Source organism: Mobula birostris, chromosome 21, assembly GCF_030028105.1.
Source record: "Mobula birostris isolate sMobBir1 chromosome 21, sMobBir1.hap1, whole genome shotgun sequence".
Classification (NCBI taxonomy): Eukaryota; Metazoa; Chordata; class Chondrichthyes; order Myliobatiformes; family Myliobatidae; genus Mobula; species Mobula birostris.
The window spans coordinates 30,540,456-30,565,146 of record NC_092390.1 but is presented as its reverse complement, the minus strand read 5'-3'; the positions used below and the strand labels follow the sequence as shown (position 1 = coordinate 30,565,146).

At 39.5% G+C, this 24,691-nt stretch overlaps 1 protein-coding gene across 1 annotated transcript in view; it reads right to left on the bottom strand.

Annotated features, from left to right (window-relative positions):
- Window positions 1-24,691, bottom strand: part of pcdh15b (protocadherin-related 15b) — a 780,285-nt gene that overhangs the window by 464,632 nt on the left and 290,962 nt on the right. Inside the window, exons 10-12 of the mRNA XM_072239829.1 lie at window positions 21,184-21,390; window positions 16,485-16,619; window positions 16,039-16,188 (exon numbers count right to left, since the gene is read on the bottom strand). Coding sequence (XP_072095930.1) covers window positions 16,039-16,188; window positions 16,485-16,619; window positions 21,184-21,390 — 492 coding nt within the window. The remainder of the gene's footprint in view (window positions 1-16,038; window positions 16,189-16,484; window positions 16,620-21,183; window positions 21,391-24,691) is intronic.

Sequence of the window (24,691 nt, the reverse complement as noted above, 5' to 3'; positions counted from 1 at the left end):
ACTCAGCAGGTCAGGCAGCACCTATGGAAAGGAATAAACAGCTGACATTTCGGGCCGAGGCCATTCATCAGTATTGGAAAGGGAGGAGGAAGAAGCCAGAATAAGAACGTGTTGAAAGGGGAAGGAATACGTTAGAAGGTGATAACCGAAGCCAAGTGGATGGGGGAGGGGTGAGAAGCTGGGAGGTGATAGATGAAAAGACAAAGAGCTGAAGAATAATGAGTCTGATAGGAGAGGACAGTGGACCATGGGAGAAGGGGAAGGAGGAGAGGCAAAGGGAGAGGTGAAAAGCAGGGGGAGGAGAATAGAAGAGGTAAGAGAAAAGCCAGAATGGGGAATGTAAGAAGAGGGAAGGGGAGGGGGGAAAAATATAGAAAGTTAGAGAAATCAATGATCATGCCATCAGGTTGGAGGGTACCCAGATGTTGCTCCATAAACCTGAGAGTGGCCTCAGCGTGGCATTAGAGGAGGTCGCAAAATGACATGGTAGAAATGAAGAGGAGATTGGAATTAAAATGGCTGGCCACCATGAAATCATGCTTGTTGCATATGGAGCAAAGATGCTCAACGAAGTAGTCCCTGAATCTATGTCGGGTCACACTAATGTAAGGTGGGCCCCATTAGCAGCACTGGACACAGAGGATTTTCAGGTCAATCGTTGCCTCACTTGGAAGGACTGGGTCCAGGAATTTAGGTGAGGAAGGAGGTGAATGGACAGGTGTAGTACTTCTTCCACTTACAGGAATAAGTGCTTGGAGGGAGACTAATGGGGAGAGATGAATGGACAACAGAATCACAGAGAAAGGGATCCCTGTGGAAAGTGGAGAGTGGGGTGGGGCAAAGTAAAGATGTGCTGAATGGCAGGAACCTATTGAAGATAGCAGAAGTTTTGGGAAATGATAGGATGGGTGTGGAGACTCATAAAGTGGTCAGTAAGGACAAGAGGAACTGTATTCACTTAAAGGCAGCAGAAGACTGGGTGAGGGTGGATGTCTGGAAAATGGACGAGATGCGGGAGGGCAGCGTCAATGGTGAAGGAAGCGTAACACCATGTGTCTTATGTTTAAAATATTGTAGATAAAGCTTCAAACAAAATGATCTGGATAAAGGTTCTGGTGTGGAGAAATTTAGTGTGCTAAATGGAAAGGATTAGGCAATCATCAAAGATGAAGAATCAACTTTATTCGCCATATATATTTACATGTATTTGGAATATATTGTAATGTGCGGTCAGGCCATGACATGCAACAAAAAAAATTCAACAATTAGAGAAAATAAAGAACAATATAAAAATAAAATTAAAGTAGGAATATGGAATACAATATGCTCAAATACATAAATAACACAAACACGAGGAATTCTGCAGATGCTGGAAATAACACAATGTATTTGCAGTGTAAACAGCATTATGAAAAGTGATTTCAAGTCTTTACAATGCAGTGCAGTGATGGGGGTAATCGACAGAGAGGGGTGGGGGGGGGGGCTAACTAGAATGGTTGATCAGATTAACTGCCTGGGGAAGAAACAAAATATTTTGCAAAGTATCAAAATAGATTATGATAACCAGAGGCTAAAAAAAAGGATCTCATGCTTCCCCAGCGTCAGTGAAGAATAAACTTTTCTCGGGCTTCTAGCTGGGTACAGGTATCAATTCTAACTGACATTTCAGTGACAAACTCTGCCATTACATCAGGGAGGATGTCTGGGCAAGTCTAGTCCAGTGGTATTTATACACCTGTTGTTCATCCTTCCTGATTGCTTAGTCTTCATCCATTCAGGTTTCTGCTATCTCACCTTGTTTATAACCAAATTCTGGTTTGTACTTAAAGTAAGACCTTCATCTTTGTTAAAATCCTTTTCCTCAAGTTTTATTTCAATAGCTTCCTTCCTCAGGCGGTCTCAAAAGCCATTGGCGTGGCACAGTACTTTTGTGCTGTTGAAGTCAATCCTATGGCCATTGCAAATGCAGTGTTCTGCTACCACCCATTTCTCCAGGTAACCCAAATGGATATACTTCCTGTCCTCCTTGATGCAGGTTTCCACCGCGTGCTCCATCTAGCCGATATGTGCTGCTCTGCATCCAGAGGGAATCCTGTAAATGCCAGCTGTCCTGATTCCCAAGTATTCTTTGACCAGCATAAGCTGTGATTTGAGCTTCCATACGGGTTTGTGGATGGTATTAATCTGGTATTTATTCAGGATTCTGGCGATCCTTCAAGAAATTGTGGAAATATAGGGAAGACAGGCGGATTGGATCAACTTTGATGACACAAAATTACTGTGCCACACCAATGGCTTTTGTGACTACCTGGTGAAGGAAGCCATCATTAATAAAATGAAAGGAAAACAATTTTAACAAACACAAAGGTCTCACTCTAAGTAAGAACAGGAATGAATTGTAAACAAGTTGGGACAGTGGAAACCTGATTGGATGAGGTACAGGAGGGACTGATGATGGGGCTATAAATACCACTGGAATAGATATGCCCAGGGATCATCCCTGATGAAGATGGCAGAGTTTGTCATTGAAATGTCAGTTAAAATCCACATCTGTACCCGGCTGGAAGCCCAAGAAGAGTTTATTCATAACCAGAGGTTGTTCCAAAGAGGCACAGTGTAATGTACAAAAAAAAACAGCTTTGAAATTGGAAGCAGCACAGAAAAAATGGTAAGAGGATAAAACTTTACTATTTTAAAATTTGAATGCACACATAATTTGAACCAACCCATGTAAATTAATTAAACACTAATAAATGAGTACAATCTAATAGTTGTTGCAAAGTAACCAAGATTGAGGAAAAAATGTTCAATGACGTTTAACACTTAGAAGAGACAGACAAAATAGAAATGGAAGAGGGGTCACTATGGGAATAAAGAATGGAATAAAGATGAAAGAAGCAATGAATCCAAGGCTAGAATATCAAGAAATAGAGTCAGCTTAGGTGGAAGTGAAAAGCAGGAAGTGGCAGAAACATTGGTGGAAGTCCACAAATGGCACTCAAACTGTAGCAATAATAAAGGATATAGTGTAAATCAAGAGATTAGAAACTTAAAAACAACAGTAACACATTAATCCTGGAGACTTTGACCTTCATGTAGACTAGACAAGTAAAATTAGCAGTATATGTGTGGAGGATAAATTCACATTGGAAGTTAGTTTATAGATCAGGAAGCTGAGGAACTAGTGAGGAAACAGAGCATTTATGATTTAGTATTATCCAATGAGAAAGGGTTAAAGGGCCTTTAGGAAAGGGTCATCATGAGAATGTAATGCTTTGATTTACACCATATATTATAATTTGTAATATAATATTTTATATTATTTATACAACTTTATATTGTAAGTTGTCGGGTATTGTGTAAATCAAGACACTACAGACTCATGCAAGTGTTTCAATTCAATCAAAAATGAGAAATTTAAATTGAAACAAAACAAGTTACAATGGTTTGAATTAGCTATGGGAGACTGGGAAATAACATTTAATAGTGAACAAGCAATGGCCAAGATTTAAGTAATTAATACATAATTTGAGAATGATCGATCCATTAAGTCACAAAATCCCAGCAGGAAGAGTGGCCCAGCAATGACTAACATGAGGCTAAATAGATTACTGGAAAGTGAAACTTAGGCTTGTATGTGGTGTCATATGTGCACTTTGATAAAAAATTTACTTTGAACTTTACACTTTATATCCCGAGATTAAAGAAAAATGTTTATCATGTTGGGGCGGCCTGGTAGCATTCTGGTTAACATAACGCTTTACAGTAGAGGTGACTTGGTTTCAATTCCCACCACTGCCTATAAGGAGTTTTTGTACGTTCTCCCCATGACCACATGGTTTCCTCCAGGTGCTTCTGTTTCTCCCTACACTCCAAAGACATAAGGCTGATCAGTTAATTGGTCATTGTAAACGGTCCTGTGATTAGGCTGAAGTTAAATTGGGGATTGACGGGTGGTGCAGCTCAGAGGGCCAGAAGGGCCTATTCCATGCTGTATCTCAATAAATAAATAATGTGATGGGATCTTAAGTTTCATTTGTTATGGACTATGCCTTTAAGGAGAGGGAGAGGGAGAGAGACTGAATACAGTGTTACGAAAAGCAGCTGCCTTCTACTGTTAACTGTCTGAGTTGCTACTGAGAGAGAGAGGGGCAGAGCCTGCCTTTCAGCGTGTTTACATCTACTCTGCGCGTGTTTTGATTTAAGCAAGGACACTGACTTTCACACAGACACACAGAGATACACAGTTAGAGTCGAGATGGTTACGATCATGGAAAGACACCAGTGACTTTCAGTAGCCCAAAGGGGTGAGTTGAGATCCATCTAGAGTATTGATAAACGACTCTCACAAGTTGCTGCAACTAGAAGAAGTTTGCAGAGAGGAGGGGAGAGAAAGTTTTGAAACAGAAGAAACCTAGTGACAAAGGGATCACTGTTTGGACTCTCTCCAAGTAGCCCGTAAGGGTGAGGTTGATTCCATTTGAATACGAAAGTGTGATTGTCACATAGTTGATCCACAGGAGTGGGTTCCCTGGTGAGGGGAGACCTTTGTGAATACCACGTGTGTGCTTACCCTTTGTCCGGGTGTGGTAGTTCACTGAAGAAGGCACCCCTGTGGCAAATCACTGTTGGAGTTATTTCATATGTCATGGAACTGGATAAGTGGCTATCACGTTGTGTGACTGGGGTAACCTTGTGGAGGCTACCAGTGTGTTTACTCTTGCCTGGGTGGTAGTTTTCCGTTGAAGAGGGTCCCCTTTGTGATAAGCTACTGTTGATGATAATCGATACGTGGATTCGGTTTGAGCATCTTACGGCCACCACTTTGGGATGATCCATAGCTGAATTCGGATGTAGTATTGTGGTAACCACTTGTGAGAAAGGATATTCTGTGAAGATCACTGTCGGTGATACTTCGTGAGTGGATTCGGAGCTGATGACCGAAGAGCAATGACCTGTTTACTTGTTTATCTCCTATCATGGATTTCGCCTTGGGTTACAAATATCTCTCTCACAACAACAACAACTCCGTGTATTGAACTGAACTTTCAAACATACCATCATAAAACCAAACTCTTGCCACCTGAGGCTGAAGGAGTTTGGGAATTATATTTACACACATATGTTGAGATAACACTGTTAATTCCTGATTTACCTGGTTAAAGTTACTATATTATGTAGTTACTAATAAAATAGTGATTGTTAACAGCAAAACCAGACTCCAGGTGTGTTCTACTGCTGCCGATACTTTGACAGGGTTGCGTGTACGTAACAATAAACATTCAGATTTCATCAAATAAGAACCAAAAAAACTGATAAACAACAGGTAAGTAAAATACAAATTAATCTCATGAGAAGTATAAAAGCAACTTTGAAAGCTTATAACAGATATGTAAAGAGAAAAAGACATAGTAGTTTAAGTTAATAAAATGCATTATAGATCAAAGCAGGAAAACTGGTAGCAACATTATACTGTCTTACATAAACATGTAACTCACACTTTATGTCTACCTGTCAAACTTCAGGCCATGCCACTCAGGGACTTATGGTAATATTATTTTGTGACTGTTTGTGACTATATGGAGTGGGTTTTGCACTTTGGCGCCAGAGGAACAAGGTTTTGTTTTGCTGTATACATATGTATGGTTGAATAACAATACACTTGAACTTGAACTTGACTTTATTTTGAATTCCTTTTTGTAGAAAACTGTAAAAATTATTAAAAACATGCCAGGCGATCATTTTGTAGATACAAACTGCTTTAACACAAAATTAAATTATTTGGTCGATTACCTTAGCATAAATTCTATTATTAATACTAATTTTCTTTGATTTCAGTTGATAACAAGATATCAAGGGGAATATTGCAAAAAAAATCTAGACATTTGTATATATTTAAAATTGTGACTTCCAGATAATGTTTTAAACATGTTAAAGCTCAACCTATTCAAAGAATTCATGGGGCATTGGACTGGCAAAATTAATCTGAGGCAAAAATACTTTAAACTCACTAGACTCACAAAGCCAAATGATTTCACTCAAGGAAAGACTGAGATGGAATGCAATACAGATGTTTCTCACAGGTCAGTTCACATATAAAAATATGGCACACTGTTGCACTCAGCTCTGGAATAGTAATATTTTAGAGGACTAATAACGAGTGACACCGTATTAAACTGTAATGACATGTCTAATGTTCCACGGATATTTATAATGGCTTAAATTTAAAAATGCTTACACATTCTTGGTACATTACAAAAAGCTATTCTGAACAGTTAGATTCATAAAATAAGACTATAAGCCCAAGGAGCAGAAATAGGACTTTTGGCCTATGAAACAAGCACCATCATTCATCAAAATCATGGCTGATCTACCTCAAAGTTATTTTCCTGCATTACCCCTATATCTGCTGATTCCCTTAAAATATACACTTATACTTCCAGCTAAGCAATAATATTGTTTCAATCTTGTTTTCAAAATGCTTAATGGCCTCCTGTCTCTCCCCTCTTCAAATTCTGCCCTCTGATGAATTCTCAGTTTTAATCAATACAATGCCCGAATGCAATGAAATTCTCTTCTTTAACATCTTTGTCACTTTGCAGTTTTTTCTTTTAAGATAGTCGTTAAGATTTAGCCATCACAAGCTTTTGGTAAGATGCCATCATGTCGTTTTCCAAGGCTCAGAATCAAATTTCACTTTCAACATAAATTGTATATACTTCATCTCCTGTGGTTAAGCATATATTATACTTTCTTGTGCAAAGATTACATTTGAATTTTCTGTAAATTATATTTTGACGCTATGTATATTGACCATTCAAAACACTGGTATAAACCCTGAGCCTTAAACAAAACTATGATTGAAAAAGGAGCAGTAATGACCGGTGATAAATTAAGCACAAAAGCTTGTCAGCATCGTGGAGGTCAAAAAAGTTGATGCTCATTCAATGTGTAAATTATTAACACCAAACTGACTTAATAAAGCAAATTCATTATAATGACACACTGAAAGGAACAGTGAATCAGTTCCAGAAACACTGAGTATGCTGCCTCCATTCTTTACAAGCTATAGAGCCTTCTTAGCTAGGAAGAATGTGCATAGTCATTATGTGCCAGGAATACTCCTCCTATCCATGGCAATGGCAACATTCACAACTGGCCCTTCAGAGGCTTTATTAGCTTTGTATCTTTATATAAGAAGGGTATCTATTTGAAGCCATCTGCAATATTAGGTTGCCTGGAACAAACATGGCACCCGTCACCCTAACAGTCAATCTTCAGTTACATCTTCAGTCTAGAATCAATGAAATTAGTACCTATTTGTATCAGTCCTGAGGAAAAATCTTGGCTGGAAACGTCGACTGTTTACTTTTTTCCATAGATGCTGCCTGACCTTCTGAGTTCCTCCAGCATTTTGTGTGTGTTGATTAGTATCCATAATATGCTTAATTTGAATATAGAAGCAGGAGGATTCTCTAAAGGTTAAAGTACAATCACTGCTGGTCACCATCATCACATTCTCATCTTTACTCCCAATTGTCTCTGCCAAAACCCAGTGATGAATTGCAGACGGCTTTAAGCATATCTTTTTAATGGATTAGAACATGGAAGGGTGGACCAGAGGAACAGACCCTTTGCCCTATGATGTTGCGCTGAACTATTTAAGCTAATGATGCCTAATTACACTAATCTCTTTTGCCTGTACATGGTTCATATCCTTCCATTCTCTGCAAATCATGTGCCTCTCTAAGAGCCTCCTAAATGTCTCTGTTATATCTGCTTCCACCACCATCTCAGCAGCATAATCCAGGCACCTACCACTCTCTGTGTGATTAATAAAACATGACCTGCACACCTCCTTTGAGATGATTATATTCTCCTCTGCAAAGCAAACTGAAATGGTTGCCCTTCTATGCTTCTAAAACTTGGAAAGGAAGAGGAACCTTCAGGAGTTGACAACTTTCCAGAAGAAGATCATCATGTCTCAGCCAAATGCATATTAATGGACTGTCATCCAGTTGCAGCAGTATCACTGCCCTTTAACTGTCATGTGTAAGCATGACACTAAATTTAAATACCATTTCAGTTTCTTTGAAAGATAATGAAAGATTCCTGCTACACAGTGTGGAAAGGAAGGAGGAAATTATATGACATCCGTTTTTCACAAAGGATTCTGCTTGCTGACAGCCCTGACCTAAAGCCAAAACTGCAGCAAGACCAACCCAATAAATGACATAAGCAAAAGAAATTCTGTAGGTGCTGGAAGTCAAGAGTAAAATGCTAGAGGAACTCAGCAGATCAGGTCCTGATGAAGGGTCTCTGCCTGAAACATTGATTGTTTATTCTTCACTATAGATGCTGCCTGACCTGCTGAGTTCCTCCTCCATTTAGTGTATGTGACAGTAAATAACAGTCCTCTTAGGATGCACTTTGAAATTACTATAGAAAGTGTTGCAGTACCTTTATCTCCAAGTTACTGCAAATAGTCAGCAATTCAAACAACCACAGTATTTTCTCGAATAAAAGAAAGGTTTACAGTGGTAAGACAGCATTTTCCTTACATTCCAACAGATTTCACACTAAACAATGTTGCAACAACACAGTATATTTCTACCAAATCATTTCACAAATGCTACTTTTATGATATCCTTTACTTAAGTTTTGAAAAAAAAAGAAATAGGAAAACAAAATCAAAGATGAAAAATAACTGTCCAGTCTCTATCTTCATTTTGGAACAAAGTCTTGCAGATGCAGGGGGTGATAGACTGTTAAGACCATAAGATATAGAAGCAGAAGTAGTCCATTTGGCCCATCGAGTCTGATCCACCATGCAATCATGGGCTGATCCAATTCTTCCAGTCATCCCCACTCCCCTGCTTTCTCCCCATACCCTTTGATGCTCTGGCTAATCAAGAACCTATCTATCTCCATTTTAAATGTGGCCAATGACTAGGCTTCCACAGCTGCTCGTGGCAACAAATTCCACAGATTTACCACGCTCTGACTAAAGTAGTTTCTCCGCACCTCAGTTCTAAAAGGATGTCCTTCAATCCTGAAGTCATGCCCTCTTGTCCTGGACTCCCCTACCATGGGAAATAACTTTGCATATCTAATCTGTTCAGGCCTTTTAACACTTGAAATGTTTCTATGAGATCCCCTCTCATTCTCCTGAACTCCAGGGAATACAGCCCAAGAGCTGCCAGACATTCCTCAAACGGTAACCCTTTCATTCTTGGAACTATTCTCGTGCATCTTCTCTGAACCCTCTCCAATGTCAGTATATCCTTTCTAAAATAAGGAGCCCAAAACTGCACACAATAGTCTAAGTGTCGTCTTACGAATTCCTTATAGAGCCTCAACATCATATCCCTGCTCTTATATTCTATACCTCTAGAAATGTATGCCAACATTGCATTCACCTTTTTCACCACTGACTCAACCTGGAGGTTAACCTTTAGGGTATCCTGCACAAGGACTCCCAAGTCCCTTTGCATTTTGAATACAGTCGGCCCTCCTTATCAGCGAGGGATTGGTTCTGGGACCCCTTGCGGATACCAGAAAACGTGGATGCTCAAGTCCCTTATTCAACCTGTCTCAATGCAGAGGACCTTAGGTCCCAGAGAAACCCCGGACCTTATTTAACCTGTCTCAGTGTGGTGGACATTATGACCTGGCGGCGGAGCTCTGAATCCACAGTATTTCTGTTCACGAAAATAACCACGATCACGATTTAAAATAAAGTAGAAATAATAAAGCGATTGGAAAGAGGTGAAACTCCATCGGTCATTGGAAAAGCTTTAGGCTATAGTCAGTCAACGATTGAAACAATTTTAAAGGATAAAGTGAGAAAAGTCCTGCCTCGATGAAAGCTACAATTATTACTAAGCAACGCAGTGGTTTAATTATTGAGTTTTGGGGTTTTGGGTTTTTGAACCCGACATGGATGGAGAGCGCGCTCGGAAGCAGTCTGTCACTGGATCGAACTCAGGAATTTCCGTTCCCAAGCCCGGCGCTGAAACATAAGTTTCTTAAGTGTTTTAAATACATAGAAAAGTAAAATATATACTATATACTGAGACAAACGTTTGACTAACTAACGCTAAATAATACCGGATGTACCTGTTCCAACTTACTTAGTAAGAGAGCTTCCACTTTTTTTTCGATCCCGATCCACAATAACCTACGCACATCCTCCCGTATACTTTAAATCATCTCTAGATTACTTATAATACCTAATACAATGTAAATGCTGTGTAAATAGTTGTAATACTGCATTGTTTAGGGAATAATGACAAGAAAAAATAGTCTGTACACGTTCGAACAACAAGTGCTGGAAGAACACTTCCGGGTTTTCGCGATTTGTAGTTGGTTGAATTCGCGCATGCGGAACTCGCGCATAAGAAGGGCCAACTGTACTCTCCCCATCTAAATAATAGTCTGCCTGTTTATGTTTATTTCTTCCACCAAAGTGCATGACTATACAATTTCCAACATTGTATTTCATTTGCCACTTTTTTGCCCATTCCCCTAAACCATCTAAGTCTCTCTGCAGGCTCTCTGTTTCCTTAACACTGCCCACTCCTCCACCCATCTTTGTAACATCGGCAAATTTAGTCAGAAATCCATTAATCCCATGGATCAAATCATTGACATACGTGGTAAAAAGCAGCAGTCCCAACACCGACTCCTGTGGAACTCCACTGGTAACCAGTAGCCAGCCAGAGTAGGATCCCTTTATTCCCATTCTCTGTTTTCTGCCAAACAGCCAATGCTCCACCCATGCTAGTAACTCCCCTATAATTCCATGGCCTCTTACCTTGCTAAGCAGCCTCATGTGCGGCACCTTGGCAAAGGCCTTCTGAAAATCCAAGTACACCACATCTACTGCATCTCCTTTGTCTACCCTGCTTATAATTTCCTTAAAAAATTGCAGTAACTTAGTCAGGCAGGATTATCCTTTCAGGAAACCATGCTGGCTTTGGCCTATCTTGCCATGTGCCTCCAGGTATTCCGTAATCCCATCCCTAACAATCGATTCCAACAACTTCCCAACCACTGATGTCAGGCTAGCAGGTCTATAGTTTCCTTTCTGCTGCTTCCCATCCTTCTTAAATAGCGGAGTAACATTTGCAATTTTCCAGTCATCCAGTACCATACCAGAATCTATCGATTCTTGAAAGATTATTGTTAATGCCTCCGCAAACTCTCCAGCTACTTTCTTCAAAGCCTGAGGGTGCATTCCATCAGTTCCGGGAGATTTACTCACCCTCAGACCATTAAGCTTCCTGGGCACCTTCTCAGTTGTAATTTTCACTGCACAGAGCTCATCCTAACACATTATAGTTCCTGAGCTCTCTCTTTACAGAGCCTGGCACCAGTTACATTGTCTTCAAATAGCATGCTGAATCCATCTTGTCTCTCTCTGCATCCTCCATCGTCTCCTTTTCATGGACATTCAATGTCTCCTTCATTGTTTACTGTATACGGAAATCATTTTTGAATTCTCATTGTTTCCTGCAATCAGAGCATTATTGTTTCAGCCACATGTGGCCTTGCAAAATGTTTTGCCTGTACTTTCCTTACTTACTCTGTATTTTCTGTATTCTGCCTGTTATCTCAAATCTTCTTCTGCTGGCCATCCAACATTCCTATCTGGTTTTAGCTAATTCTGCATATTTGCTCATCGGTATGTATTGTCTGGGGTTAACAATACCTCATCAACCAGGCTGTATTTCCACAAATAATCCCATCTCTAATGAGCAAGTCTTCAAATCTGGAAGACTACAATTGTCTGCTAACAGCTTCAGGTTGGTTAAAAAAGTAAGTAAGGATTCTCTGTGCTCCTGGCTTGCACATAATAGAACACTAATAGTTAACCATGGAAACCGTTTTCAATGCAATTATACTAATTTCTCCCTATGTGACCAGCAACAACAAATAACATTTCAAATTCTGTCTGATCAAGTTTATCACTATACCTACAGTAGCTCAAAACAGAGTCTGAATGTTCCTTTCCACTGTTCGTATTCTTAAGATAAGTTACTTATGTGAAGACCCAGCAACTTAGATGGCTTTAGTTGTTCAATTGGTACCTCAATTGAACCACAAAGCTTATTGTCTCTTCCAATACTGGTGGGTGGGGGGGGGGGGGGGGCGGAATCATTCCTGACATACACTCCTCCAATTCAGCCGTTGTGTCTGAAGTTTATTACAGGTGTCCCCCGCTTTTCGAACGTTCGCTTTACGAAACCTCACCGTTATGAAGGACCTACATTAGTACCCTGTTTTCGCTAAGAGAAGGTGTTTTCACTGTTACGAAGAAAGGCAGCGTGCGAAAAAATCAGCACGTGATAAAAGGCAGCGCGCGCCCCGAGCAGCCGCTCTCCCCCGGATTCGGAACCGCATTCTCGCCGGCTTTGCTTAAACACGTGCCTGTGAGCAGCCGTTAGCAAGATGAGTTCTAAGGTATCGGAAAAGCCTGAAAGAGCTCGTAAGGGTGTTACACAGTGTAAAACTAGACATAATTAAGCGTTTTGATCGTGGTGAACGAAGTAAGGACTAAGTGAGTTTGGCTTGTGGAAGCTGACAAAGATGATGTTGAAGAGGTTTTGGCATCCCATGACCAAGAACTGATAGATGAAGAGCTGATGCAATTGGAAGAGGAAAGTATAACAATCAAAACCAAATGAGTAATGATAAAGTATGACTTTAATTTTGAAAGGGTACGTCGGTTTAGGGGATATTTGCAGGATGGTTTGAGTGCTTACAAAGAACTGTATGATAGAAAAATGCACAAGGCTCAGCAGTCAAGCAAGACTTCCACATCAGCCACAGCAGATGACGAACCTCGACCTTCGACATCGAGGCGGGCAGTCATAGGAGAAGATGAGCTGCCTGCTCTAATGGAAACAGACAACGAGATGACACCCCAGTGCCCCACCACCCCAACAGCCAGGTCGCGGACAGATACCGATTCGCGGAGAATGCAGTAGTAGCCTGGAGACACACAGCACATCTTTAAGAAAAAAGCTGAAATAAACATGCTAATTAATTAGGTGCCACCCAACACGTAATTGTCGGTCCAGACCAGAGGCAATGCAATCGGCAATCAGCACTGATCTGGGCTGACAATTACATGCCGGGCAGCACCTAATTAATTAGCATGTTTATTTCAGCTTTTTTCTTAAAGATGTGCTGTGTGCCTCCCAGCTACCGCTGCATGCTTCGCGGATCAGTATCAGTTCGCTGCCCGGAGGGTAGGGGCCACTGCACCACCCAAACTCCGACGACTCAGTCTAACACACCACCATCAGTGTGCTCCGCGCTTTCCCAATTCCGGTAAGAGATACTACACTGTACATACATTATTTCTACTTTATATCGGCTGTGTATTTTTACGTGTTATTTGGTATGATTTGGCAGCTTCATAGCTTAAAGGTTACTGGAGAGCGCCTGCGCTGTGTTTTTGCCGATGGCACTTGCGTGAGATTTTCGCTATGGAGAACAGTTCAGGCAATGATTGTGGAAAAGTATTTCTACTTTATATAAACTGTGTATTTATCATATCATTCCTGCTTTTACTATATGTTACTGTTATTTTAGGTTTTATGTGTTATTTGGCAAGATTTGGTAGGTTATTTTTGGGTCTGTGAACGCTCACAAAATTTTCCAATATAAATAAATGGTAATTGCTTCTTCGCTTCACGACATTCCAGCTTACAAACCGTTTCACAGGAACGTTCTACCTTCGGATGATGGGGCAAACCTGTATTTCATAAGCCAGCACTTTTGAGACTGCATCTCTCAAAATTCCTATCTGTCTATAATGGGTGAAACGGTAAGTCCAGAAAACAAGACCAGTTGGTCACTGGTTAGCTAGTTTCAAGTTGGGTGAAACTAGAACTAGAGTTCATATGTTAAAGGTGAAAGGTGAAATATTTAAGGGGTAACTGAGGAGGAACTTCTTCATTCAAATGGTGGTGAGAGTGTGGATCAAGCAGCCAGCAGAAGTAGTGGATGTGGTTTGATTTCAACATTTGAGAGAAATTAGGATAAGTACATGGATGGGACTGGTATGGAGGGCTATGTACCATGTGTGAGTCAATGGGACTAGACAGAATAACAGTGCAGCAGGGACTGGTTGAGCCAAAGGGCTTGTTTCTGTGTTGTAGTGCTCTATGACTCTAAGGGTATTTTATGGAATATCAAGAAAAATAGTGTCAAGAGTATTTTGCAGACCAGGCAGCATCTATGGAAAAGAGTAAACAGTTGACGTTTCAGGCGAAGACCGTTCATTCTCTTGACACTATTTTTCTTGATATTTCATAAAATACCCTTAGAGTCATAGAGCACTACAACACAGAAACAAGCCCTTTGGCTCAACCAGTCCCTGCTGAACTGTTATTCTGTCGAGTCACATTGGCTCACTCATGGTACATAGTCCTCATGAAGGGTCTCAGCCCATAGCATCAACTGTTTACTCTTTTCCATAGATGCTCCCTGGCCTACTAGCTCCTCTGGCATTTTGTGTGTGTGTTGTTTTGATTTCCAGCATCTGCAGATTTTCTCTTGCTTGTCAAGAGAATTTTCTTTTCTGAGACCTTCTTTACAGGATCAGACTGCTTAGCAAGTTCTACACTAAATAATGCAACTACAGCAAGAGTATCTGATTATATTACAGATCTTAATGTGGTTGCAACCAATTTATATGCAACATAAGGGACCGGTGGACCCAAGGTTGTCTGGACAGGAAGTGTCAATAATGCCTTACCCAAATCAGATTTTGGAAGCAGATCACAAATGAATAATTAGATCTTCAGTTCATTTGTTTCTGATTTGATGAGGCCCTTACAACTTTACAAGACTTTACTCAATATTTGTTCACATGTCTCCAAGGAAGAATGCACCACACAAGCAACTGTTCACCTCATTTCTATCTGCCACGTTTTAACATTGCATGCTGTAAGTATTTCTGTCTCTGGCACAAAGAACATGGCAACATATCATTATTCAAAATACTGGACTATGGCTGGGTTCCTTTTCTGTCACTGCTTACTGTAGGTTGCCTTTTTAATTACCCATTCATGGACTTGTATTTTAAGAGCCATGTTGTTTGATTACTACTTAATTGTGCTTGCTTATAATGCATAGCTTCTCAGGTACAGCTCTTCTTAGATTTGACCATTGACAAAACCACAAATGCCATACACAAATTCTCCACTAGAGGTACAAGAAATGTCAGATGCTGGAATCTAGAGTATTTCATACAGGATTCATGCATGAATACAGGATATTGAACCAAAGCATCGACAATTCTGTTCCTCCCACCGATACTACCTAACTCACTGAGTTCCTTCAGCAGACGGTTTGTTACTGAACAATTATCCAAGTTAGCTCAATGAACTACCTCAACCACAGCACTCCTTTTTTCTAGTCCCTCATTATTATTTTCTTTTGTTCCTATTCCTGAAAAGGAAACACACAGTAACACACCACACACAAAATGCTGGGGGAAATCGGCAGTTCCGGTAGCAACTATGCAGAAGTATAAAGATTTTGATATTTCAGGCCTAGATCATTCATCAGGATTCTGATCATGCCTGATCTGCTGAGTTCCTTTGTGTGTGTGTTACTTTGGATTTGCAGCTTCTGCAGAATTTCTTGTGTTTAAAGGAACACATAAACATTCTTGCCCTCTCAGTGCATCGCACAAGAAGATGAAAGGGTACATAAAACCAACGTGCAAGTAAGCCAGTATGCTCGATATTTAAAAGTGAAAATACTTCAATGTGGGCTGACTGCATTTGCCTAGGCTGCAGAGATGTAGCTTCTAACGTAATTACCCTAGCATGCTATGAACTAATATCTTTGAATATTTACACTGAAACTGCTATGCTTGACTTAGAACAATAGACTTGCAACATAGAATGGGTGCATTAAATGTGTTTTCTTAAAATACCCATGAAATTATTTGAACAGTGACTGCAAGTTGTATAAGATGAATTGTATTTTGTAACACAGCGGTTTAATATTGATTACCTGTATTACAGCTTCTCCAGGCCTCATGTCTGTGTAAACATTCACTTTGTAGGAGATGTTCTGAAAAACTGGAGTGTTGTCATTTGCATCGATCACCATGACATTGACAGTGACGGAGGTACTCTCTTGAACTCCATCAGAAGCAGTCATCTTTGAGATGCAAAAATGAATCCATTAGTGAGCATTCAAATTCTGACTCCGTATAGCACTAAAAAGCATTTTACTGAAAGTTGTGCCACTTTAAGTACATAAGTAATAGCGAACACATTGCTGTGGCAACTTCCAACATCAAAATCAGTTTAGCTTTTGATTTAAATGTGATGAAGAATAAAAATGCAGAGTGATCTTAGCTAACTGTGCAGATTGACTGTCTTTCATTTAAATTGTTTTCCCTTTCTGTCAGGTTGCTTATGATTTAGATACAAAGAACAAGCAGTGCATCTTACTGTAAAAGTGTAGTTTTGCTGACGCTCCCGATCAACTGGCTCACGCAAAGTAAGGTAACGGGTTATGCCAAAAGGCGTTATCGTAAAAGCTGTGATGAAGTTGTTCACTGAGATCTGCAGCTTTGGATCTTTCGTCTTTGAAAAAAAGCACAAAGGAAACGGGAATTATAGTGAATTTTAGGAATATATTTTTACATATTCTTTTTGATTTGCTAATGCTGGACCAAAAACATTAACTATTCATAAGCTTTTGACAAAGTCAACGGGGTTCTATGGTTTTTCTGTAGAAAGCTTTCAGCTGTTTTTACATGAGCTGTTGTGATCTGACAAGTTTCTTTAAAGGTCAAATGTGTCACATTTACCTTGATGTGATAATGCAATCATAATGATATTTTAATAAGCCAAAGATTATGGGCTAGGCATGACCAATTCATGAACTTCAACAAATCATCGCCAACAACAGTCTGACAAGATTCAGTAGATGATTTCAATGGCCAAGGTGCACAGACCAAAGTTGTACAGCACCATTTTGGAGTTGAATCAGTACATGCAATTGGATTCTGCAGCCTGGGTTTAGAAAGGTAATATTATTCACAGTGGGACTATCCAATTAGCACCAATAATAGAAACATAGATGCTTAGAATTTTGAAGGTCAGATTTGGGCTGCTTGTCAATGGTGATTTTCTCAGCCAACTAAATCAATGTGACACAAATGGCAGGCAATTTAGCAGGATAATAGATGTCAACCCGTGTCTAAGGAACTGTTGAATGGGCAACACTGTCCAGATTTCCAGCATCTGCGGTTCTTTTTAATCTTCATCTGTCAGGAAAAGAGGAAAGGGGAGGAAATTGGCTGCTAGGGGGACAAAAAAAAAACGCTGTGCCTGATAAACACGTTGGGAATTTGCTTACTGCACAGAAATAGTCTAGATAAAGCAACTAATATACCAGTGTGCTTCACCTCCTTGAAGCACACACAGCTCCTTTACGCTATTTATGCTGTAATTTCTCTGCCACTTTACTGTTTAACAATCATTAGCTATAACTTACATTGTTCTGACAGATAAATATTATTAGTCTAGGAATTCCCAGTGCAGAATTTGCTGCTGGTCTAACTTTCTTTTTAGCAAGTTGCTTATTTATTGGCTTATACTGTTGTCATAAGTTACATGAGAAAATTATTTGGAAAAGGCTTGCAAAACAAAAAAACTAGTCTCTCCAAATCTAAACAAGTTAGAAAGAAATGCCAGGGGTGAATCATCCTTGATTCAAATGCACAACTTCAAAAAGGAGTGAACCACTCAAGTAATTTAGTTTCCACCAATGTTCTTACCATCACCCATCTTTATGTTGTTGTCAAACATGGCACTTTGTTTTAAGGAAGAATTATGCAACTACTCAAAAATGGTACTTACAAATGGCTAGCTCTTGTGCATCAGTTTAAACAGCATCAATCAGCAGCATAATCAATCAAGGTATGTGCAAACTGCTGCTTAGTTTTGTCTTCTTCTGATGAATGCTCATACATACATGCTGTCAAGGGTCACTGAATTGCAATCAGCAATGAGAAATCATAGCTAGCCTTTTTTCATCTATCTCGCTTGAGCAAAGGGACCCAACAGCAAGTTCTAAAAATATATTTACTTATTTAGCGATACATGCTGAACAAGCCCTTTTGGCCCAATACAGCGCCTAGCTACTCCCTATTTAACCTTAGCCTGTTCACAGGACAGTTTACAATGACCATTTAATCTACCATCCTATATGACTTTGGACTGTGGGAAGAAACCTGAGGAAACTCATGCAATCACAGGAAGGATGGGTATCGGAATTGAACTTCTAACTCCAACACCCTGAGCTGTAATAGCATCATATTAACTGCTGCGCTATTGTGATGCCTAAACTACTGTAGAGCAAGCCAAGATCAATAATTCATCATACAGTAATGATCAAACATTGTAATTGCTTGATCTAGAATGATTGACACCAAGTCACTCATGCAATGTCTGACATTCTAAAGGAAATATTTCTAACATGTGAAGTGTGCATTATTCATCCTTCTACATTATAAAATTTCACCTCAAATTCAAATTGAGTATGTGGAACACTGCTCCAAATCTTTTGAAACAACACATAGCAAAACCCGGACATTTCATCATTTGAATGCATATAGGGAAATCACAGCAGAAGTCAATGGGATAGTACTGATTTACATGAGGGTGGCAAATGCTGCTATATTCCTGCCAACCCCACATATACGTATTAGCAAACCCTAGTATTTGGCTATCGCCTGTATTTGGGCAAAGAGTGCAGTTGGTGGAGTCAACAAGCGTCAATGCTATTGGGAAATGTTTTCATGTCCTACAATTCTATCCATAATTTACTCTTAATCAGTTTCAGGGTCTTAAACTCTTTCTCTAATCCAATACGCATATTCTAACTTGGCGTATTGGTCCAAATTAAGTTGTACCCTTGCATTCTTAAAAGCATTGCTGCCTAAGGCTCTGGTTGGAATTCAGTAGAACTGCTAAGAATACTCAGCCTCTGTACAATACCTATATGATGCATTAAATAGCTTGAACACATCTACAGGGAGCACTGTCACAAGAAGGAAGCATCCATCATCGAGGATCCCCACCATCCAAGCCATGCTCTCTTCTTGCTGCTGCCATCAGCAAAGAGGTGCTTAGCTCCCACACCACCAGGTTCAGGAACAGTTATTGACCATCAATTATCAGATTCCTGAACCAGCATGGATCCCTTCACTAACTTCAGCACTGAGCTGATTCCACAACTTAAGGGCTCACTTTCATGAACTCTACAACACATGCTCTTTACACTATCTATTATTATTATTATTATTAGTTTTATTTGCATTTGCACAATTAGCCTTCTTTTGCACATTGATTGTTTGTCTGTCTTTGTTATGTATAGTTTTTCATAAGTTCTGTTGTATTTCTTTATTTTCCTGTAAATTCCTGAAAGAAAATGAATCTCAAGGTAGTGTATGGTGACATGTACATATTTTGGTAATAATATTTACTTTGAACTTAGTTTTATGTTTGAATAACCTTTCTAATACAGCAAACAGAATTGTGCACTTCATAACCATTGGCATAGTTTATTGCTTTAGAAATTACATTCAAATTTTAAGGCATTCATTTAATCATCATTTCAAATACTCATCTAGGCCTAACAATAATAATTAAAATATTGGAGCACTGATCTGCTTCTAAACGTATTATTTATTTGTCCTTTTTTAAACATACATATTCAATTTGACAACAGTTGGAACAAAATGTGCCAAAGAACTTTTTGAAAAGATGACATATTGGAAAGAGATTGTCAGATAAATCCCATCTGTCAAAAGGAAGCTTAAGTTCAGATGATACCTTGCATGGTTATGAAGGCCTGATTCTCTTATTAAGGTTCTAGATACTGTGTTAATTTTAAAAAGTGGTTATTTTCCACAGGCAATAAGAACAGTCTGTACGTTTCTAATGATGTGACTATCTGTTAAAATACATGACATGCATGTTCTCAATCAGTCATTATCATCCTTCATTTTTTCATAAATATTCTGCTTATTGGCTTTTTAAAAAATGGCACTGAAAACCAGTGTAAATTACAATAAAGAGTGAAAAAATAATTATCATCTGCCATGAACTAGGAAAAAGATTTAGTGGAAGGAGATTGACCTGGGCCAAATTAAAATGCCTGCCCTTGATTGTCTGCAACAGGACAATGGTCATTCATAGTAACTTAATGAAACAGCAAGGTCTTGTAATGTTAGCAAATTACCACAGGAAACATAGGTACACATAAATCACAAATTCATGCAGCTTGCAAAGTTTGGAAGGGGTGGGGGAGCGGAGAGAAGGAATAGGAAGACAAACATAGTGCAATGTACAATACCATCAAATGGAACCCCGAAGACTTCATTTAGCAATCAAAATATGGAAAACAAAACTTGACAGGAAGCAAAATAGCATGCAACACATCAAACGGCTCACAAACACACAGATATAATAACCCTAAATACATACGGGAGTAGTACCTGGTGACACCTACAAATAAACAAACAAGAAAAATTGACACAAATGGAAAATGATTTTATTTGTTTATTTATTTATTTTTAGTGATACAGTGCAGAACAGGAGCCTCGGCCCTTTGAACTGCACCGCTCAGCAACACCCACTGATTTAACCCTAGCCTAGTCATTGGACAACTTAAAGGAGCACTTAAGCTATGAACTGCTACATATTTGGACTATGGGAGGAAAACAGAGAACCCGGAGGAAACCCACAGGCACACGGGAAGGAACGTTAAAAACTCGCTTACAGAGGACGCTGGAATTGAAGTCACCCTGACCCCCAAGCTGTAATAGCATCACACTAACTTTTACGCGACCATGATGTCCCACACAAATCAGCAAAATTTAGGAAGATGAGTCAAAAGTATGAATTCTCACCATCCTAAAACCATCAAAGTGTGTTACAACTGAAGTAGGCTCAGCATATTCAGAGGGGAAATGTTTTAACTGAGCAGCAGCAGAATGTATGACTTTCACATCTCATCAAGAGGTCATTAAGATGAAAATCCAGCAAGTGTTAGTGGTGTCATATACATTTACATCATTTCAAAAATGTGGTTTCCTTCATTTTGACCAACACACTAACTATCAACTCCAGCACTTACCTCCTCCACATCATTATCCAGGGCTACAATGCTTAATGGTGTTGTTAAATTCCAGCTATCTGAAACAGTTGTTCCCACTGGAGCAGACTCGATGATAAATCCTTGGTAGGTGGTTTGTTCAAAGTACGGGGCTTGGTTGTTTTCATCCAGAACCTCTATATGCAAATCGGCAAACGCTGGTAGTGGATGTCTGTTGTCTTGTTCTGCCTAGTTGAAAAATGAAGAATCACATCCTAATGACCATGGCTGGGAACAACTGGTCAGTAAATTAGGTTTAACAGAACACACTTTGGTGAGGTACTAAATTGCCTCAATGAGCAGTAACAACTTTCTGCTTCACTTGGCAGGTGAGCTGAAAATGTGAATTGCTTTACAAGCTTTAAAAGTAATTGTGATAAATATTCTGTAGATTAATAGACATTTTACCCCAGAACTGTATAATTAAGTGGCATTTCACCCCCTTAACAAAACACAGGAAATATGCTGATGTTACAAAACTCAAATACGTTCATGATTTTCATAGATGCTGCCTGACCTGCTGAGTTCCTTTAGCATTTTGAGAGTTGCTCTGGATTTCCAGCATCTGCAGAATCTCTTGTGTTCATGAAAAACATTCTATCAGAGGTAATTATGGATTTAGCTTGCTATGTGAAATGAATAAACTAATTAATTATATTCAAGTGGCTTAGAGTCCTTGGTTAGTGACCTTGGAATTCTAAAATGAAGTGCAGCCATAAACGTGGCACAAAGCATGTCAGACATAGCGCAAGTGAAGGTCTACATGCATAAGCAATAAATGCTCACTGCAGTTACACAAAACAGTTTGCAGCTTCCACACCAGCCCAAAGGCTCCAGTGAACTCCATACAATCCTATACAGCGTTTATCTCACCATCAGAGCTGTTGAGGGATAAACAATTTGTAATTTAGTTGCTGACTGATTTCATTTTCATTCATTGCATAAATATTATGTGCATTCTATATGTGTTTCAGGACAGCAGATGTTGGAAGATTTATTCCTGATTTCTAAACTTCTGAACAAGTCACTTCCTCCCAGATTAGATCACAAAATTCATGTCCCTAATACTGAGCTATTGGGAGAAAGAACAGAGGATATCCAAGGAAAATTGTTGAGCTGTGGATTAGGGGAGAAAGCCATCAGCTGGAGACTGTACCAAGAATGTTAAGAAAACAAATCTCTTAGAGCTTCAGCTATGAACAAAGTTCAAGCTGTCTGTGCTTCCAGTAAAAACATCATCATTGAGATCTACCATACACAGCAGATAGTCTACAAATATAGAAAAGGGCACTGCTATTGACTGTCAAGAGGATAGTTAATGTAAATGAACACACCATTGCAAAATTCAAAGTAAATTTCACACACACACACATATGTGTGTGTGTGTGTGTGTGTGTGTGTGTGTGTGTGTGTGACTATATACAACCCTATATTCATTTTCTTGCAGGTAAACTGAATAAGTTCCGAACACAATAATAACCATGATAGAATCAATGAAAGACCGCACCAACCTGGCTTTCAACCAGTGTGCAAAAGACAACAAGCCATACAAATAGAAAAGAAAAGGACTAACAATAATAAATAAATAATCAATAAATATCAAGAACATGAGATGAAGAGTCCTTGAAAATGAGTTTATTTGTTGTGGGAGCATTTCAATGATAGGGCAAGCCCAATTGAGCAGTTATTCCCTTTGGTTCAACAGCCTGATGGTTGAGGGGTATTAACTGTTCTTGAACCTGCTGGTGTGAGTCCTGAGGCTCCTGTGCCTTCTTCCTGATGACAGCAGTGAGAAGAGAGCATGTCCTAGGTGGTGGGGGTCCCCAATGATGGATGCTGCTTTCCTACAACAGCATTTCATGTAGATGTGCTCAATGGTGGGGGAGGGCTTTACGCATGATGGACTTGTAGGATTTTCTGTTCAATGGCATTGGTGTTTCCATACCAGGCTGTGATGCAGCCAGTCATTATACTCCCCACTACACATCTACAGAAGCTTGTCAAAGTTTCCAATGTCATGTCAAATCTACACAAACTAAGGAAACAGAGACACTGTCATGCCTTCTTTGTAATTGCACTTACGTGCCCGATTAGGACAGGTCCTTTGAAATAATAACACTGAGGAATTTAAAGTTGCTGACCCTCTCCACCTCTGATGAGGACTGGCTCATGGACCTCTCGTTTCCTCCTCTTGAAGTCAATAATTAGCTCTTTGGTCTTGCTGACATTACGTAAAAGGTTGTTATTACAACCTTTTCAGTCTCCCCCCCAAGTGGTGATTCATTCTCACCTTTCATTCGGCCTTTGACAGTAGTGTTATCAGCAAACTTGAATATGGCACTGGAGCTGTACTTAGACCACTTAGAGCAGGGTGCTAAGCACACAGCATTGTGGTGTACCTGTGTTAACGGTGATCATGAAGGAGATGTTTTTGCCAATCTGAACTGACTGGGGTCTGCATGAGGAAATCAAGGATCCAATTGCACAAGGGGGTATTGAAACCAAGGTCTTGAAGCTTGTTAATTAGCTATGAGGGGATAATGGTAAGAATGTCAAGTTGTAATCGATAAAGAGCACCTTAATGTAGACATCTTTGCTGTCCAGATGTTCCAGGGTTGAGGGAAGCGCCAATGAGATGGTATCTGTTGTAGACCTATTGCTCTGGTAGGCAAATTGGAGTGGATCTAAGTCACAACTCAAGCAGGAGGTGATATGTTTCATCACATAAGATAGGTTACTAAGATTCTTTGTGCAAAGAGAATACATTTCTTCTTCTTCTTCTTCTTTTTTGTTTTATGGCGGTTGGCAACCAGTTTTCAGTGCATTACTGCCACCTGCTAGACTTCTTATGTTCCAACCAAATATGTCCTGGAGTTCTCTACTTTAGACAATCTAGTTCAGCCTGCAGTTCTCTATTAGCATCACTCTGTAGTTGCACTTCCTCGTGAATGCGTAATGCGCTCATTAGATAATGCCGCAAACTGCTATTCTTCCCTAATTTTGTCACGTTTTCGTGTAGTTGCACTACCTCAATTACATTGATTTCATCTACACCACTTGTAAGACTAACATGATCTTGTTAAAGAATAGTAATTATTGCATGTTATGCTTTGAAAATTACTGTTTTTCCAAGTCTATCTGCTTTTTCAGGTTTTCCTTTTCTTGGATCGTAGCCTGCAGTTGTTTACTGAGACCTCGAAGTTCTTCTTCATTTGCTTCCATGTTTTCATTTTATAATCTGAATGTAGATAATTCACTTTGCAACAAATTCCTTTTCCTTTTGTATCCTTGTAATTATTTCCTCCATTTTCCAATCTCCTTCCAACTAACTGTTGTTCTTGTCGGGTACTTCTATTTATTGTTGGAGTTCTGCACATTTACCCTGGGCTTCAGCCATAAAATCTGAGGATTTTCCTTAAGTTGTGAAACATTTCTTAAATTCTTGACCATTTGGGATAAATATACTGCCATTAAGATTCCATCTCCCCTG